This window comes from Hemitrygon akajei, chromosome 4 (assembly GCF_048418815.1).
Source record: "Hemitrygon akajei chromosome 4, sHemAka1.3, whole genome shotgun sequence".
Lineage (NCBI taxonomy): Eukaryota > Metazoa > Chordata > Chondrichthyes > Myliobatiformes > Dasyatidae > Hemitrygon > Hemitrygon akajei.
In genome coordinates, this window is record NC_133127.1 from 162,015,025 (window position 1) to 162,033,932 (window position 18,908).

The 18,908-nt window shown below is 41.9% G+C and overlaps 1 protein-coding gene across 1 annotated transcript in view; it reads left to right on the forward strand.

Moving 5' to 3' along the window:
- The first annotated feature begins 1,619 nt into the window (after window positions 1-1,619).
- Window positions 1,620-18,908, forward strand: part of pomp (proteasome maturation protein) — a 32,225-nt gene continuing 14,936 nt past the window's right edge. Inside the window, exons 1-2 of the mRNA XM_073043820.1 lie at window positions 1,620-1,756; window positions 7,114-7,214. Coding sequence (XP_072899921.1) covers window positions 1,754-1,756; window positions 7,114-7,214 — 104 coding nt within the window. The 5' untranslated portion in view covers window positions 1,620-1,753. The remainder of the gene's footprint in view (window positions 1,757-7,113; window positions 7,215-18,908) is intronic.

Genomic DNA, 18,908 nt, shown 5'->3' on the forward strand with positions numbered 1-18,908 from the left:
GTCATGCCATCAGGTTGGAGGCTACCCAAACGTAATATAAAGTGTTGTTCCTCCAACCTCAGTGTGGCCTCATCATGACAGTACAGGAGGCCATGGATAGACATATTGGAATGGGAAGTGGAATTAAAATGGGTGGCCATTCTTCTTCAATTGACTGTCATCACTAGTTATTATTTCTCAAAGTTTCCACACCACTGAGGTTAAACTGACTAACTGGTTGTTACTGTAAACCATTACAGCATTTTTTTGGATAGAGTATAACATCTGGTTTGATCCATTCTTCAAGTACACTTCAGCAAATATTTGTAAAATTATGGCTAACACCCTTGTACTTCCACACTTATTTCCATCAACAATATAGGATCTAGAGTAGATAATTTATCCTCTTTTAAGTACAGTACTGTTATTTTTGAGTAACAGTTGAAAATGAACCATTTTTGAAACAGAATTGGAACCTGAGAAATGGAAGTGGTCCACCATTCCATAAGATTATTGCTGAAGTGATCTTGGCATCAACTCCACTTCCAATCCCTTTATTTCTCAATTTAGAATCCCAAAACCTTTCTATTACAATCTAAAATATACTTAATGGGATGGAGAATTTCAAAATATTTCATCCTTCTGAAAAAAGAAATTCATTTCAACTCACCTTCAATTGCTATTCCTTTATTCTGAAACCATATCCCATGTTTCTATGTTACCCATAAATTTTGATAGCACCTCAGCACCTTTGTCATTGCACATTTCAATGAAGTAATTTTTTTTCTAAATTACAGTAAACAGAGGCTCAACCTGCTTAATTTTTCTTCATAATGTAAGCCCTTCATCTCTCAATCAAAGCAAAAATTGCTGGAAGTAAGTAGGTCAGGCAGCATGGGTGGAATGAAAAAGAGTTAATGATTGAGGACTGAGGCCCTTTCACAATGAAGGGACCCATTTGGGAACTGAAACATTAACTGCTTGTTTTTCACAGATGCTGCCTGACCTGCTGAGTACTTTCAAAATCCTTTGCTTTATTTCATCTGCAGTTTTCCCCTTCCCCAGAATGAAGTTGTTGAATTTTCTTTAAACAGCCTTCAAATATACCTCCCTTAAACTGTGCACAGAATCTTAGCACAAACAGGGGCAAAGCTGCAGATGCTCAAATGCAGGAAATCCAAGTAACACACAGAAAATGCTGGAGGAACTCAGCAGGCCAGGCAGCGCCTATGGAAAAGAGTACAGTCGACGTTCAGGCCAAGAAACTCAGCAGGAATGGAGAAAAAAAAGATGAGGAGTGAGAGTTAGAGGGTTGGGGGGGGGGGTGGGGGGGGGAGACACAAGGTGTTAGGTGAATTCGGGAGGGGTGAAGTAAAGAGTTGGGTAATTGGTGAAAGAGGTACAGGGCTGGAGAAGGGGAACCTAGTAGGAGAGGACAGAAGTCCATGGAAGAAAGAAAACACGGGGAGAGGCACCAGTGGGATGTGATTGTCAGGTAAGGAGACAAGGTGAGAGAGGGAGAAGTATCTTGGGTTTGGTCCCTTCTTGAGTTTTATTTATTAAAACTCTTAACATACTTTAAAAATATATTCTAACTTGTCTTTCCTGGAAAGAAGAGACGAAGCAAAAGCCATCGCTCCAATCTGTCACTCCACCAAAAGACAAACGGCCGGTGAGCTGAGCCGGAAGTCGCGCGAGCCGCGGTCACGAGGCCGGAAGTTGTCGCCAAGGTTGAAGCGGAGCGGCGGCGCGGGAGGGGAAGGACGTGTTCGAAATGGTGAGGCTGAAACTTGGGGGGAAATTGACCAAACTCAGGTCGGATCGGACTGTGCAGAATGGCACAGGGGTGGGCGTGGGAAATTATCCGCCGCTGGCGGAAGAGACGGCGCCTGGTGTACGTGGGTTACATGTTGCTTTTCATTCTGATTAGTCACCGAACCGGATGCAGGCTCTGGGCCTGGGCCTTATCTCGGCTCCGTGTTCCGGTATCCCGGGAACCAACACTCAGCAGGCACCGACTCCCACAGAGACGAGGTGTTCGTGACCCATTGAAACAGTCCAGAGTTCCCAGCTAAGGCCAGGAGGGATTTCTGTGACAGTCTTGATTCAGTTTAGCATTTCTTGAATCATTGGAGCACCTCTGAAAGCAAAAAGCATCAATCAAACGTTTGGCTATGTTATATATTGACACACATTAAAGTGAATAGCCTCACATTTGGTCTATTTTACTCCATTATATCTCCACTCATGGCATTTCTGCACTTTTAGAAAGGGTGTGTGAGATGGCCCATGTTCCCCTTGCATTTATAGGAACCATTGCTCATGAAAGAAAAAGTACTTTCAAGCAGCGCTCATCAGGACTTGCGGAAGGCCATGCGATTCTGTATTCAAATCTACTTTTGAAATAATTGCAGTTGATTCAGAGAAAGAAACATTGAGCCACGAGGAATTAAATAGGTGCTGCTGAGTTCCTCGGGCATGTGTGTGTTTTACGTTGTTGGTCTGTTTAGATGTTTTTGGAGGAATAAGTTATTCAAGATTGTTTGTCATTTCCAGTACAGAAGTGTAAAGGAGAATGAAATAATTGTTACTCCAGATCTGTGCAGCACAAAAAAGCAAGATAAAGAACACAATAATAAAAACTAAATACATAATGCTTATATACATAGATTTATTCTATGTACATAAAGTGGCACTAGGTATAGGAGTGTCTACGTAAGGTGACTGACAGGAAATGATAAAATAGTGGTGTGTTAGTCGGTGAAGGTGTTGATCAGTTTTAGTGCTTGAGGAAAGTTAACTTTTTGAGTATGGTAGTGATGGCATGGATGCCTGTTCCTGATGAGAGTGGGATAAACAGCCCACAAGCAGGATGGATGGGATCACCTGCCTCTGATATCCCCCATATACTTTCCCCCAACCACCTTAAAATTATGTCTCTGGCATTAACCATTTCGGCCCTGGATAAAGTCTCTGGCTATCCACTTGATCTATGCCTCTTCTCATCTTGTCCACCTCTATCAAGTCACCTCGCTCCTTCTTTGCTATAAACAAAAAAGCCCTGGCTTGCTCAACCTATCCTAATAGACAAGCTCTTTAATCCAGACAGCATGCTGGTAAATCTCCTCTGCATCCTCTCTAAAGCTTTTTCTTCCTTGCTATAATGAGGTACCAGAACTGAATGCACTATTCCAAGCATGGTCTAACCATGGTTTTAGAGAGCTGCAACATTACCTCGCAGCTCTTGAGCCCCAACTAATGAGGGCTAACACACTATCCGCTTTCTTAAGAACCCTATCAACTTGCGTGGCAACTTTGAGTGATCTAATGACGTGGACCCCAAGATCCCTCTGTTCCTCCACACTGCTAAGAATCCTGCCATTAATCTTGTGTTCTGCTTTGAAATTTGATCTTCCAAAGTGATTCACTTCACACTTTCCCATGTTGAACTCCATCTGATAATTCTCAGTTCAGTTCTGCATCCTAGCACTGTCCCAATATAACATATGATCTACACCATCCACAACTCCACCAACCTTCGTGTCGTCCAACCTTCTATCCAAACTCCACTAACCTTGGTGTCATCTTATCCTACATTTGTCACACTTTATTCTCCTTACATTTCAATTAATTTCCCAAAATTCTTTACTCACCTACACATGAGGGGCAATTTACAGTCCTGACGAAGGGTCTCGGCTCGAAATGTCGACAGTGCTTCTCCCTATAGATGCTGCCTGGCCTGCTGTGTTCCACCAGCATTTTGTGTGTGTTGTTGTTTGAATTTCCAACATCTGCATATTTCCTTGTGTTGGCAATTTACAGTTGTCAGTTACCCTACCAACCTACACATATTTGGGATATTAGGGGAAACAGGAGTCATTAGAGGAAGCTCATTCAGTCAAAGGGTGCCAATCACAAAAGAGAAAATCTGCAGATGCTGGAAATCCGAGCAGCACACACAAAATGGTGGAGGAATTCATCAGGCCAGGCAGCATTTTGTGTGTTGTTCAGTCAAAGTGTGACTATGCAAACTCCACATATATAGCACTTGATGTTAGGATTAAAGCAGTGTTGCCCCAGCTATTGGGGAGTGGCATTAATAGCTGGCCACTGATTTAAAATGATATAAATCTGCTAATAACTAGTTTTAATTTATTGACATTATGGTACTATCTCCAGTGTTATTTATAAGAAGCTAAGATCTCTGTATTAGAATGATGGAAGTTGATGGCACAGCAGTTACTTTTACTTTCTATACAGAGCCTTGCTCTTACAGAATGTTATCTGGAATTTCAATTAACATCCAAGCACTCAAAATGTTTGTAGGGTCTCTGGGTGTAAAAGCTCCTCCTTAAATCCCCTCTAAATCTATATCCTTTAGTTTTCGTCATCGCTGACAAGGGAAAATCTTACAGAATATCCTACTTATGTTCCTAATTTATATACATCAGTGATGTTCACTGTTAAGCTCTGCTCCAGGAAAACAGACCTGGTCTCTCTAGTCTCCCCTCATGACTAAAACATTGCATTCAGGCAACATCCTGGTGAATCTCCTTTGCCCCCACTGTCACATCTTTCTTACAGCAAGGTGACCAGAATAATTACAGTATTCCACCAGAGGCCTATTATAAAGTTGGAATATGAACCCCCCCCCCCCCCACTCTTGTATTAACTCCAGATTGCCCCTGTGAATTCAGCACTGTTGCTCCAAGATGCAGTTTCTACATTGGTTTCCCTACAGTAGAGGTGGTCACATTACGAACACTGATTACAGTACAGTAGTTTGGAAGAAATGTTGGCAAAGAAGGTGACCATTTAGCAGAGTGTTGTAGGAACTTCAGTCCTCTCAGTATTTAGTTTTAGGAACTTTGTGCTAATATACAATGCTGAATGTTGGAAAGTCAGCATGACAAATTAGAAATGAGAAAATCTGCAGATGCTGAAAATCCAAGCAGGCAGCATCTATGGAAAAGAGTACAGTTGACATTTTGCACGGAGACCCTTCAGCAGGACTCAAAAAATAAGGATTGAGTCTGATGGTGAAGTAGAGTAAAATGCAAAGAAAGCGTGAGGAAATTGAGGTGATGTGGGTGACAAATATGTTATCAAATATACATGCTTGGGGAGTACTGAGGGTAATTGTAGAAGCTTGAGAAATGAGGCCACAGCAGATGATTTTTCAGGCCATATTTGACCTATAAGAAATCAGTCAGGTAATTGTGGTTTCATTTAAATCAAAGTTCAAAGTACATAGGCATTACGATATACAGTACTACTTTGAAATTAATTTTCTTGTAGGCAATTACAAGAAAAAAAGAAATATAACATTTGCACCAAAATCTATACATAAACTGACAAAGGTCGACAAACAACCAATGTGCAACAGAAGACAAACTGCAAATAAAAATACCAAGAACATGAGTTGTTAAGAGTCCTTGAAAGTGAGTCACTAGGTCGTAGAATCAGTTCAGAATAGTGGTGAATGAAGTTACCCATGCCTGATCAGGAGCTTGGTGGTTTTAGGGTAATAGCTGTTCCTGAATCTGGTAGGGTGGACCTAAGGCTTATATGCCAGTGGTGGTAGTAATGAGAGGGCATAACCTGGATGGTACGGGTGTTTGATGGATGCTACTTTCTTGTGGCAGTGCTCTATGTATATACACTCAATGGTGGGGAGGGTTTTGTTTGTGCTGTACTGGATTGTATCCACCACTTTTCATAGCGTTTTCCATTACTGAGCTTTGGTGTTTCCATACTAGGCTGTGATGCAAGCAATTTAAGATGCTTTCCACTGTGCATCTATAGAAGTTTGTAAAAGATTTTGGTGACATGCAGGATGTATGGCTACGCAAACGCCTTGTTTGTGATAACACGTGCCCGTGCCAGGACAGATCCTCAGATATGTTAATGCCAAGGAATTTAAAGCTACTGACCCTCTCCACCTCCGTTTCTCAAATAAGGATTGGTCCATGGACCTTCCTCCTGTAGTAGATAATCAGCTGTTTAGATTTGCTGACGTTGAGTTTAGATGGGCGATAATTAAGGTGTACTGGTGGAGATGAAGTTGAGGGAATATATGGTGAACAAGGTGAGATCATAGAATAAGAGGGGGATTAGATAGACAATTATGTATTGAACTAAGAACACTTGTTAGAGGTTCAAACTTGGGAGAGAATTAATATTACATTTGAAGAAAGAAGGCGGTGATTATCTTTGAACTCATGGAATAGTAAATTTGACAGGCAAGAGCAGGATTGAATCATGCTTTATGTAATCAAACCAAGTTTAGAAAGTTCTGGTTAATCCAATTGTCTATCATATGCATTCATATTTTCATCCTTTGGATTTAAGTCAGTGAATAGGGACAGAATTGGAGCTGGTCAGAATGACGGCTAATGATTTTAATAGCGGTCAGAACATCACAGGTGGTTTAAAGAATCTCTAGCTTCAAAATTGTTGTGGAAAGTGGACAGTAAAGTCTGGACATTTTAATCTTTGAAGAGGAAGGAACTATGACAGTGAATTTAGAGAATAGCATTGATTTGTCAAGAACATAACGTTGGCTCGGTTATATGCCACCCAGCCCTGCAGGTCTGCCTTGCATTGCATATGATTGAGGATGATCTGCCCTAAGCCTCGACTTCAGTCCTGTACCTGTTCCTAGAGCCCACAGTGCCTTAAATTTTCAAAAAGACTTCTACTGTCTCTTCAAGTACTCAATGATTTAGCTTCCAGGACAGAGAATTCCTAAAATTCACAAACCTCCCATATTTTTGGAACTTTTTCTCTAGAGAAGTATTGCTGCCATCTAGAACCAAATGCAATAACACAGGTGCAGTAATCAATTATATATCTGTTAAAACTAACATAACCCGATTTGTGCGGCATTCCTGTTTATTATTGTTGCCTGATCTACTGTGGAATTAATATCACCTTGGAAATTCTATATGTTGGAAGATGAATAACTAGAATTTAGTTTGCACTGTGGTAATTAGTGTAAATGTTGCTTTGTGCACTTGGGGCATCAGGCACCATTTTTCATGTATTTATACCTCAAGGTACGAATATACTGTATCATATATGTGAATGATCTAAGGTCTACTTTTCAGACAGTTGTCGTATTGTTCATTACAGAATACCAGAGGCCTTAAATCCCAACTGAAGGACAGCGTTCCTATTGGAGAATTTGGCCTTCATGCAGGACCCTATGGCGTGCATGATACCATGCGTGGAGGGTATGTATGGTATACCTTATATGTTTGCAGAAAGGTAAATGCTGAAGTTGTTCAAAATTATGATGCCACATATTTTTAAGAGCTAAGTAAATGGGAAAAATACCCTATTCGTCAGCTGTCTGGGCTGGGTTTGTGCAAGTTGACACCATGGTTGTTTGTTTTCTTATTCTTCACTCCTTGTTGACTTCAATTATGTGTTCCAGGGACATTCTGCACAATCCACAGAGTTCATAGGTATTTGATTTAGTTTGTGAAATACCTCCAAAGAAATGTTTAAACTGGTGAAGATACTGGTTTCTGTACCTGAGAATCAGAATCAGGCTTAATATCACTGGCATATGTCATGAAATTTGTTGTTAAGTGGCAGCAATACATAATAAAAACTGTAAATTACTGTAAGAAGTGTGTGTGTATATATATTGTTTTCTTTAAAGTTAAATAAGTAAAAAGAAAGTAGTGAGAAAGTGGGTTTAATGGCCACTCATAAATCTGATGGCGGTGGGGGGCAGGGGGGAGTAGCTATTCGTGAATCATTGAGTGTGTGTCTTCAGGCTCGAGTGCTGTGTTAGTTTAGTCATCTTCATTTATACAGTTTTAATCTTGTGCGTTGTCATACAATATTTTCAACAATGGAATCAGATTTTGAAGGAGTATTTTGTATTTGACTTCGAGAACAACTGCGATTTGATGTGATACTTAAAGTGTATTGCCTGTTACTTAAATGTTACAACCATTTTTTTTGGAATGGGGGTGGGGAGGAGGTTATTGCCAATTCTTAGTGGCATTAAGCTTTAGAAACCATTGTACTTCCTGTTGTCTTGATGCTGTTAGACATAATGTTCCAAGATTTTAATGCATTAGAAATGAAGAAATTATCCTACTGATCATTTGTAGGATCATGTCCAGTTGTTAAAGGAGGCAATGAATAAGTGTTAGTCAAGTGAATTGTTTTGTCCCGGTGACAGTAAGTACCTTAGAGTATTGCAGCTGCACACATCCAGGCAATGATTCACACCTGACATCCCATAAGTGTGGCTACCCTTGCCAGCCCACAAACGTTGAAAGAAGGAAGCAAGCTATGGATGAAAGCTGTATTGACTATGAGATCTGAATGTTCTGGATAGTGAATTGGTAGCAATGTTAATGGTTCTCATTGTTGACTAACAGCTTCCCGATAGGCTAGTTTTGGGTAGAAGTGAAGAAAACGAGACACCTCATCTTTTAATTGGGCATTTTTCATATTGTGTATGTCAATACTGCAGACAGAGCTGTTGTTACAGATGTATAAATTCTGAAGCACATCTTTGGTATCACAGCCAAGATTCAAGATTTCCAGTACATAACTGTAAAGAAGAACATAATTGTTTCTCTGGATCTGATGTATCACAAAAAAAATCAAGCAAAGAACACAATAATAAAAAAACACAATAAATAAAATGCATAAGATGGCTTATATACATTGATTGTATGTCCATAAATTGATGCTAGGCACAGGAGTGTCTGTACATCAAGTGACAGGAAATGATAAAATACTCGTGGTAGGGTGGGTTAGTGGGTGGAGGTGTTGATCAGCCTTAATGCTTGAGAAAAGTATCTTTTTGTGTCTGGTGGATCAGGCAGAGATGCTATGTAGCCGCCTCTCTGATGAGAATGGGACAAACAGTCCATGAGCAGGGTGGGTGCGATCCTTCAAGATGTTATTGGTCCTCTTCTAGCCACTTTCTATATATGTCCTTGATGGTGGGTAGGCTGGTGCTGGAGATGCGTTGGACAATTTGACTACCTGTTATAAAGTCTTCCTGTCTACTACACTGCAGATTCTGTACCATGCAATGATGCAGCATGTTGGGATGCTCTCTACAGCTACCTCAAGTATACTTTCTCCACCTCTGCTTCCTGTAAGGATGTCCTCTACATAGCACCATCCAGAGACAGAGAAGCAGTTTCAGCGACAGGTTACTGTCGATGCAATGCTCCTCAGACAGGATGAAGAGGTCAATACTCCCCAATGCCATTAGGCTTTACAATTCAACTGCCAGGACTTAAGAACTTTTTTTTTTAAAGCTATTATTAATGCTTTTTGAGTTAGTGATTTAGATGCATATCATATTATTACTGAGTTAAGTATTGTATGTAAGGAGTTTTTGCTACAACAAGTGTATGGGACATTGGAAAAAATGTTGAATTTCCCCATGGGGATGAATAAAGTATCTATCTATCTATCTATCTATCACTTTTTTTTCCAATTTCTCAATCTGTTCTCGGGATGTGGCCTTCCACTTAAGAACTTCAGTAATGTGCTCCTTTTTCCTTGGCCGTAGTTAATGGAGCCCTCACACACATTGCCTCATATGCCAAGATGTTATTTGATGTTGACTTTAACTCAGCATTTAACGTGCTCATCTCTCAGAGGCTGGTGGGTAAACTGCCTTCCTTGGGAGTCAACACCCCACTCTGTAACTTGATCTTGGATTTCTTGACAGAAAGACTCCAGTCAGTCTGAGTCTGAGTAGCATCTCAAGCTCCATCTTGCTGAGCACTGGTGCCGCAGGGCTGTGTGCTCAGTCCACTGCTGACTCACGACTGCACTGCCAGATGCAGCTCAAACTACATCATCAAGTTCGCTGATGATACAACAGTGGTTGGCCTCATCAGCAACAATGATGTATCAATATACAGAGGGACCATAATAAGACCATAAGATACAGGAGTAGAATTAGGCCTTTTGGCCCATTGAATCTGCTCTGTCTTTTCATCATGGCTGATCCAATTTGCCTCTCAGTCCGGATTTCCTGTCTTCTCTCCATATCCCTTTATGCCCTGACCACTTAAGAATCTATCAACTTCTCCCTTAAATATGCATAAAGACTTGGCCTCCACAGCTGCCTATGTCAAAGAATTCCACAGATTCACCACTCTCTGGCTAAAGAAATTCCTCCTCATCTCTGTTCTAGAAGGATGCCCCTCTATTTTGAGGCTCTGTCCTCTGGTCTTAGACACTCGCACCTTAGGAAACATCCTCTCTGCTTCCAGTCTATCAAGGCTTTTCACAATTTGATAGGTTTCAATTAGGTCAACTCGCATTCTTCTAAATCCCAGTGAATACAGGCTCAGAGCCATCAAATGCTCTTCATATAACGTTGTTTAATCTTGGAATCATTTTAGTGAACCTCTCCAGGTGCGGCACATCCTTTCTAAGATAAAGGGCCTAAACCTGCTCATAATACTCCAGGTGAGGCCTCACTGCTTTAAAGCCTCAGCATTACATCCTTGCTTTTAGATAGATAGATAGATAGATAGATACTTTATTCATCCCCATGGGGAAATTCACCTTTTTTTTCCAATGTCCCATACACTTGTTGTAGCAAAACTAATTACATACAATACTTAGTAAAAAAATATGATATGCATCTAAATCACTATCTCAAAAAGCATTAATAATAGCTTTTAAAAAGTTCTTAAGTCCTGGCGGTTGAATTGTACAGCCTAATGGCATTGGGGAGTATTGACCTCTTCATCCTGTCTGAGGAGCATTGCATCGATAGTAACCTGTCGCTGAAACTGCTTCTCTGTCTCTGGATGGTGCTATGTAGAGGATGATCAGAGTTTTCCATAATTGACCGTAGCCTACTCAGCGCCCTTCGCTCAGCTACCGATGTTAAACTCTCCAGTACTTTGCCCACGACAGAGCCCGCCTTCCTTACCAGCTTATTAAGACGTGAGGCGTCCCTCTTCTTAATGCTTCCTCCCCAACACGCCACCACAAAGAAGAGGGCGCTCTCCACAACTGACCTATAGAACATCTTCAGCATCTCACTACAGACATTGAATGAAGGTGAGAGAGTGATTTGTGCAGCAAATACGTGATAGCATCCTCCACTCCCACCTTCTCCTTATACGCAAACTGAAGAGGATCCTGGGCGTGCCTGGTTTGTGGCCTCAGATTCTGTATTATCAGCCGCTCCATGGTCTTCATCACGTGCGACGTCAAGGCAACAGGTCTGAAGTCATTCAACTCCTTTGGTTGTGGTTTCTTTGGTACCGGGACAATACAGGATGTATTTCCACTGTCTGGGTACTCTTCTCTGCTCCAGGCTCATGTTGAAGATGCGCTGTAGTGGTTCTCCCAGCTCAGTCGCACAGGCCCTCAGTAATCGTGGGGAAACTCCATCCGGTCCAGCCGCCTTGCTGGTACAGATCTTCCTCATTTGACCTTCCACCTGTGCAGCCGTAATCCTGGGCGTGGGCAAGGTCTCCTGAATATATTTTCATTTTATATTCTTTATATTCTAGCCCTCCTGAAATGAATGCGAACATTGCATTTGCCTTCATCACTGCAGACTTAACCTGCAAATTAGCCCTTAGAGAATTTTGCTCAAGGACTTTCAAATCCCTTTGCGCTTCAGATTTTTGTATTTTCTCTCCATTTAGAAAATAGTCACCTTTCATTTCTTCTGTCAAACTGCATGACCATACACTTCTTGACACTATTCCATCTGCCACTTCTTTGCTAATCTAAGTGCTTCTGTAGCCTCACTATTTCCTCAAAATCACCTGTGGCTCCACCTACCTTTGTACCTTCTTCAAATTTTGCAACAAAGCCAGCCATCAATTCTGTCATCTACATCATTGACATAAGAGTCCCAACACAGAATTATGTGGAACACCAGTAGTCACTGGCAGCCAACCAGAAGAGGCTCCCTTTATTCCCACTCTTTACCTCTTGCCAATCAGCCACTGCTTTATCCATGCTGGAATCTTCCCTGTAATACCATGGACTTGTAGCTTGTTAAGCAGCCTCATGTGTGCCACCTTGTCAAAGGCTTTCTAAAAATCCAAATACACAATATTAACTGATTCTCCTTTGTCTATCCTGCTTGTTATTTTTTTCAAAGAATTCCAACAGATTTGTCAGGCAAAATTTTCCATTGAGAAGCCATGCTGACTATGGCCTATTTTATCATGAGCCTCCAAATTCCTCAAAACCACATCCTTTAACAAGCAACTCCAACATCTTCCCAACCACGAGGTCAGACTAACTGGCTATAATTTCCTTCCTTCTGCCTCTCTCCCTTCTTGAAGAGTGGATTGATATTTGCAATTTTCCAGTCTTTTGGAATCATGTCAGAATCCTTTCATTCTTGAAAGATCATTACTAATGCTTCTACAATCTTTTTAGGCACCTTTTTCAGAACTCTCAGCATACACTATCTGGTCCAGGTGACTTAGCTACCTTCAGACCTTTCATTTTCCTAAGAACCTTCTCCCTAGTTACGGTAACTTCACACTCTTCATGAGTTCCACCGTTCTACAATGTCTTCCACAGTGGAGAGTGATGCAAAATATTTATTCAGTTCGTCCACCATTTCCTTGTCCCCTATTACTGCCTCTCCAGCACCATTTTCCAATGGGTCATTTATCCAGTCTTGCTTCTCTTTTACACTTTGTCTGAAGAATCTTTTGGTACACTCTTTAATATTATTGGCTAACTTACTTTTGTATTCCATCTTTACCTTCATAATTTTTTATTCGCCTTCTCTTGGTATTTGAAAGCTTCACAATCCTCCAACTTTTCTGTGATTTTTTTTCTATTTGTATGTCTTCTCTTTAGCTTTTATGTTGGCTCTTAGCCACGGTTGTGTCATCTTTCCTTTCGAATACTTCTTCCTCTTTGGGATGTAAATATCCTGCACCTTCCAAATTGCTTCCAGAAATTCCAGCCATTGGTGCTCTGCCATCATCTGTCCAAGTGTTCTTTTCCAATCAATTCTGGCCAGATCCTCTCTCATGCTTCTATAATTTCCTTTACTCCGCTACAATACTGATACTTTTAGCTTCTGCTTCTCAGCTTTCAGGATGAATATGATCATATTATTACTTGCCCCCAAGGGTTTTTTTAACTTAAGCTCTCTGATCAATTCCAGTTCATTACACAACACCCAATCCAGAATAGCTGATTCCCTAGTGGGCTCAACCATGAGTTGCTCTAAAAAGCCATTTCGTAGTCAGTCTAGAAATTCCCCCTCTTGGTATCCTGCACCAACCTGATTTTCCCAATTTACCTGCATATTGAAATCCCCCATGACTTTTGTAACATTGCCCTTTTGGCATGTATTTTTTAATCTCCCATTGTGCCTTGCAGATCACATCCTAACTACTGTTTGGGGGTCTGTATATAACTTTCATCAGGGTCTTTTTACCCTTGCAGATCCTTAGCTCTATCCACAACGATTCAACATCTTCCTCTGTCACTTATTTCTAATGATTTAATTTCATTTTTTCAAAACATTGCCATGCCACCTTCTCCGCCTTCCGGCCTATCTCTCGATACAATGTATATCATTGGACATTAAAGTAGAAGAAGTAATCTTCTTTCAGCAATGATTCAGTGATGCCTACATATCAAACTTGCCAATCTGTATCTGCTATAAGTTCATTGACCTTATTCCATATACTGCACGCATTCAAATATAATACCTTCAGTCCTGTATTTACCTTTTTTGATTTTTGTCTGTCTTTTACATTGCAACTCACCCTGTTGACTGCAATTTTGCCCTATCATGAACCTCTTTTTGCTAGGAGTCTCACTACACATTGCCTATTTGTAAACCAATTACCTCATCTTCAGCTTCACTTTGGTTCCTATCCCCCTGCTAAATTAGTTTAAACCCATCTGAGCAACTCTAACCAACCTCCCTGCAAGGATATTGGGCCTCTTCAGGTTCAGGTGTAATCTGTTCCATTTGTACAGGTCACAGCTACCCCAGAAGAGATCCCAATGATCCATAAATATGGACCCCTGTTTCAGGTGAGGTAGAAAGGCTTGTCAAATGGTGCAAGAACAACAACCTGAGTCTCAATGTGGATAAGGCAAACGTGGACTTCTGAAGGCACAGGTCGTCCACCCTCCATTGTACATCAATGTCTCTGCAGTGGAGAGATTGAAGAGCTCAGAGTTCTTTGGTGTGCACATTGTGGATGATCTAACCCAGACCCACAACATCATGGCAGTCTGCAAGGCTCCCCGCCCCCATTCTGACAACTTTTAACAGGAGCACCATTGAGAGACTCCTGTTGGGCTGCATCATTCTGTGGCATGGAATCTGCAAGGTACCGGACTGCAAGACATACAGAGGGCAGTAACTACTGCCGAGAGTATCTTTGGAGTCTCCCTCCCCCCCCCCCCCCCCCCCATTTATGACATTTACTAGGAGTGTTGCAGGTGAAGGGATCAAAGCATTTTTGAGGATTCCTACCACCCATCCCACAACGTCTGATCTACCACCATCAGGAAACAGGTACAAAAGCATCAGGACTAAGATTGCCAGATAATCTCCTGCCACCACCGAGGTCCTGCCAATAAGACAACAAGCTGATTACCTGTGCTGCACTTTACTTCATGGATTTTTAATTACATTTTATTAACTTACCCCGTAATAGTTTGGTTTATGTGCTATGTGATACATGTTGCATGGGTGCACTGTAGTCCAGAGGAATGCTGTTTGATTTGATTGTACAATCAGATGACAATATGTACAGTCAGATAACAATAAAATTGAATTTGAACTTGAATTATCCATATTATCTATATTTTCTACACATTTACTCTGGCACCTTCATTCCATTATGCTGAACAGCAGTAGAGTTCCCCTAGTCCTCTTCCACCCCATCAGCCTCAGCATCCAACACATCATCTTTTACCATTTCCACCAACTCCATCACAATACTACCACCAGTAATATCTTCCCCTCTCTCCCCTACTCCTTTTTGCAGGAACTGCTCTCTGTGTCCCTGGTCTGTGCATCTTCCCCAGCTATAACAGTTAGGGTAACAACTGTTCCTTCACCTTCCTCTTCACCTCCATTCAGAGACCTACCATGCAAGTGAGGAATTGTACTTCCAATGGTCTACTACATTTAGTGCCTGCACTGTGGCATCCACTGCATTGATAAAACGAAACAGATTGAGCGACTGTTTTGCAGAGCACCAGTGCTCTGTCTACAACATCCAGCTTCAGATTCTAATTATTATTTTTAACTTTCCTTCCTGCTGCCATAGTGATCTAGCTATCATCCGCTATCCTCATTGCTACTGAGACCGTAAGACGAAGGAGCAAAAGTTGGCCATTTGGCCCATCGAGTCTGTTCCGCCATTTTATCATGAGCTGATCCATTCTCCCATTTAGTCCCACTCCCCTGCCTTCTCACCATAACCTTTGATGCCCTGGCTACTCAGATACCCAATCTCTGCCTTAAATACACCCAATGACTTGACCTCCATTGCCACCCGTGGCAACAAATTCCACAGATTCACCACCCTCTGGCTAAAAAAATTTCTTTGCAACTCTGTTCTGAATGGGTGCCTTCAATCCTTAAATCATGCCCTCTTGTACTAGACTCCTCCATCATGGGAAACAACTTTGCCACATCCACTGTCCTTGCCTTTCAACATTCGAAATGTTTCTACGAGGTCCCCCCTCATTCTTCTAAACTCCAAGGAGTACAGTTCGAGTGGTCAGACATTCCTCATATGTTTAGTGGATCTTCTCTGAACCCTCTCCAACGTCAGCACATCCTTTCTTAAATAAGGAGCCCAAAACTGCACATAGTACTCCAAGTGAGATCTTACCAGTGCCTTATATAGCCTCAGCATCACATCCCTGCTCCTATACTCTATTCCTCTAGAAACAAATGCCAACATTGCATTCACCTTCTTCACCACCGACTCAACCTTAAGGGTATCCTGCACGAGGACTCCCATGTCCCGTTGCATCTCAGAACTTTGAATTCTCTCCCCATTTAAATAATAGTCTGCCCATTTATTTCTTCTACCAAAGTGCATGACCATACACTTTCCAACATTGTATTTCATCTGCCACTTCTTTGCCCATTCTCCCAATCTATCCAAGTCTCTCTGCAGAGTCTGTATTTCCTCAGCACTACCAGCCCCTCCACCTATCTTTGTATCATTAGCAAACTTAGCCACAAAGCCATCTATTCCATAATCCAAATCATTGATATACAAAGTAAAAAGAAACGGCCCCAACTTGGAACCAGAATTTATTCCCACTTTATTCCCTTTATTCCCACTCTCTGTTTCCTGCCAATCAGCCAACGCTCTATCCACGTATGTAACTTTCCCGTAATTCCATGGGCTCTTATCTTGTTTAGCAGTCTCATGTGTGGCACCTTGTCAAAGGCCTTCTGAAAATCCAAATACACAACATCCACTGCATCTCCCTTGTCTAGCCTACTTGTAATTTCCTCAAAAAATTGCAATAGGTTTGTCAGGCAGGATTTCCTTTTAAGGAAACCATGCTGAGTTCTGCCTATCTTGTCATATGCCTCCAGGTACTCCGTAACCTCATCCTTGACAATCGACTCCACCAACTTCCCAACCACCAATGTCAAGCTAACAGGTCTATAATTTCCTTTTTGCTTCCTTGCCCCCTACTTAAATAGTGGAGTGACATTTGCAGTCTTCCAGTCCTCCGGAACCATGCCAGAATCTATTGACTTTTGAAAGATCATTGCTAATACCTCCGTAATCTCCATAGCCACTTCCTTCAGAACACGAGGGTGCATTCCATCTGGTCCAGGAGATTTATCTACCCTTAGACTATTCAGCTTCCTGAGTACTTTCTCTGTCGTAATTGTGACTGCGCACACTTCTCTTCCCTGACACCCTTGAGTGTCCGGTATACTGCTAATGTCTTCCTCAGTGAAGACTGATGCAAAATACTCGTTCAGTTCCTCCGCCATCTCCTTATCTCCCATTACAATTTCTCCAGCATCATTTTCTATTGGTCCTATATCTACTCTCACCTGTCTTTTACTCTTTATATACTTGGAAAAAGCTTTTGGTATCCTCTTTGATATTATTTGCTAGATTCCTGTCATAGTTAATCTTTTCCCTCTTAATGACCTTCTTAGTTTCCTTTTGTAAGCTTTTAAAAACTTCCCAATCCTCTGTCTTCCCACTAAATATTGCTTCCTTGTATGCCCTCTCCTTTGCTTTTACTTTGGCTTTGACTTCTCTTGTCAGCCACGGTTGCATCCTTTTTCCATTCGAAAATTTCTTCTTTTTTGGAATATATTTGTCTTGCACCTTCTTCACTTCTCGCATAAACTTCAGCCACTGCTGCTCTGCTGTCCTTCCCACTAGTGTCCCTTTCCAGTCAACTTTGATCAGTTCCTCTCATGCCACTGTAATTTCCTTTACTCCACTGAAATACTGACACATTGGATTTCGTCCTCTTTTTCTCAAATTTCACAGTGAATTCAATCATGTTATATCACTGCCTCCTAAGGGTTCCTTCACCTCAATCTCTCTGATCACCTCTGGTTCATTACACAATACCCAATCCAGTATAGCCGATCCCCTAGTGGGCTCAACAACAAGCTGTTCTAAAAAGCCATCTTGTAGACATTCTACAAATTCTCTCTCTTGAGATCCAGTGTCGACCTGATTTTCCCAATCCACTCGCATGCTAAAATCCCCCACAATTATCATAATACTGCCCTTCTGGCAAGCCTTTTCTATTTCCTGTTGTAATTTGTAGTCCACATCACTGCAGCTGTTTGGAGGCCTGTAGATAACTGCCATCAGGGTCCTTTTACCCCTGTGATTTCTTAGCTCAACCCAGAAAGATTCTGCACCTTCCGATCCTATGTCACCTCTTTCTAATGATTTAACATCATTTCTTACCATTAAAGCCATGCCACCCCCTCTACCTACCTGCCTATCCTTCTGATACACCGTGTATCCTTGGACATTCAGCTCCCAGAGACATGCATCCTTTATCCACGTCTCAGTGATGGCCACAATATCATACCTGCTAATCTGTAGCTGTACAACAAGACCATCCACCTTATTCCTTATGGTGCGTGCTTTAAGTATAACACCTTAAGTCCAGTATTTGGTACTTTTTGCTTTGATTGCATTGCAACTTTCTTGCACTGCAACTCATCCCAATGGCTGCAAATTTGCCCCATCACCTGCCTGTCCTTCCTGACATCTTTACTGCTCACTATCTTAGATTTATTTCTGTTTTCCCCCTCCTCCACTCTTATCATTCTGGTTCCCATCCCCCTGCCAAATCCCTCCTTAACAGCTCTATTAAACCTTCCCGCCAGGATATTGGTCCCCTTTGGGTTCAGGTGTAACCCGTCCTTTTTGAACAGGTTATACTTCCCCCAGAAGAGATCCCAATGATCCATGAATCAGAAGCCCTGCCCCCTGCACCAGTCTCTCAGCCATGCATTCATCTGCCTGATTGTACTATTCTTGCCCTTGCTAGCACGTAGCACAGGTAGCAATCCTGAGATTACTACCCTGGAGGTCCTGCTTCTTAGCTTCGTTCCTAACTCCCGGAAATCTCTCTTCAGGACCTCCTCCCTTTTCCTATCTATGTCATTGGTACCAACATGTACCAAGACAGCTGGCTGCTCGCCCTCCCTTCAGAATATTCTGGACCCGATCCGAGACATCATGTACCCTGGCACCTGGGAGGCAACACACCATGCGGGTATCTCTATCAGGCTCACAGAATCTCCTGTCTGTTCCCCTAACTATGGAATCCCCTATGACTACCACATTCCTCTTCTTACTCCTTGCCTCCTGCACAACAGCGTCAGGCTCAGTGGCAGAGACCTGGTCACTGTGGCCATCCCCTGTCAGGTCACCTCCCCCCCC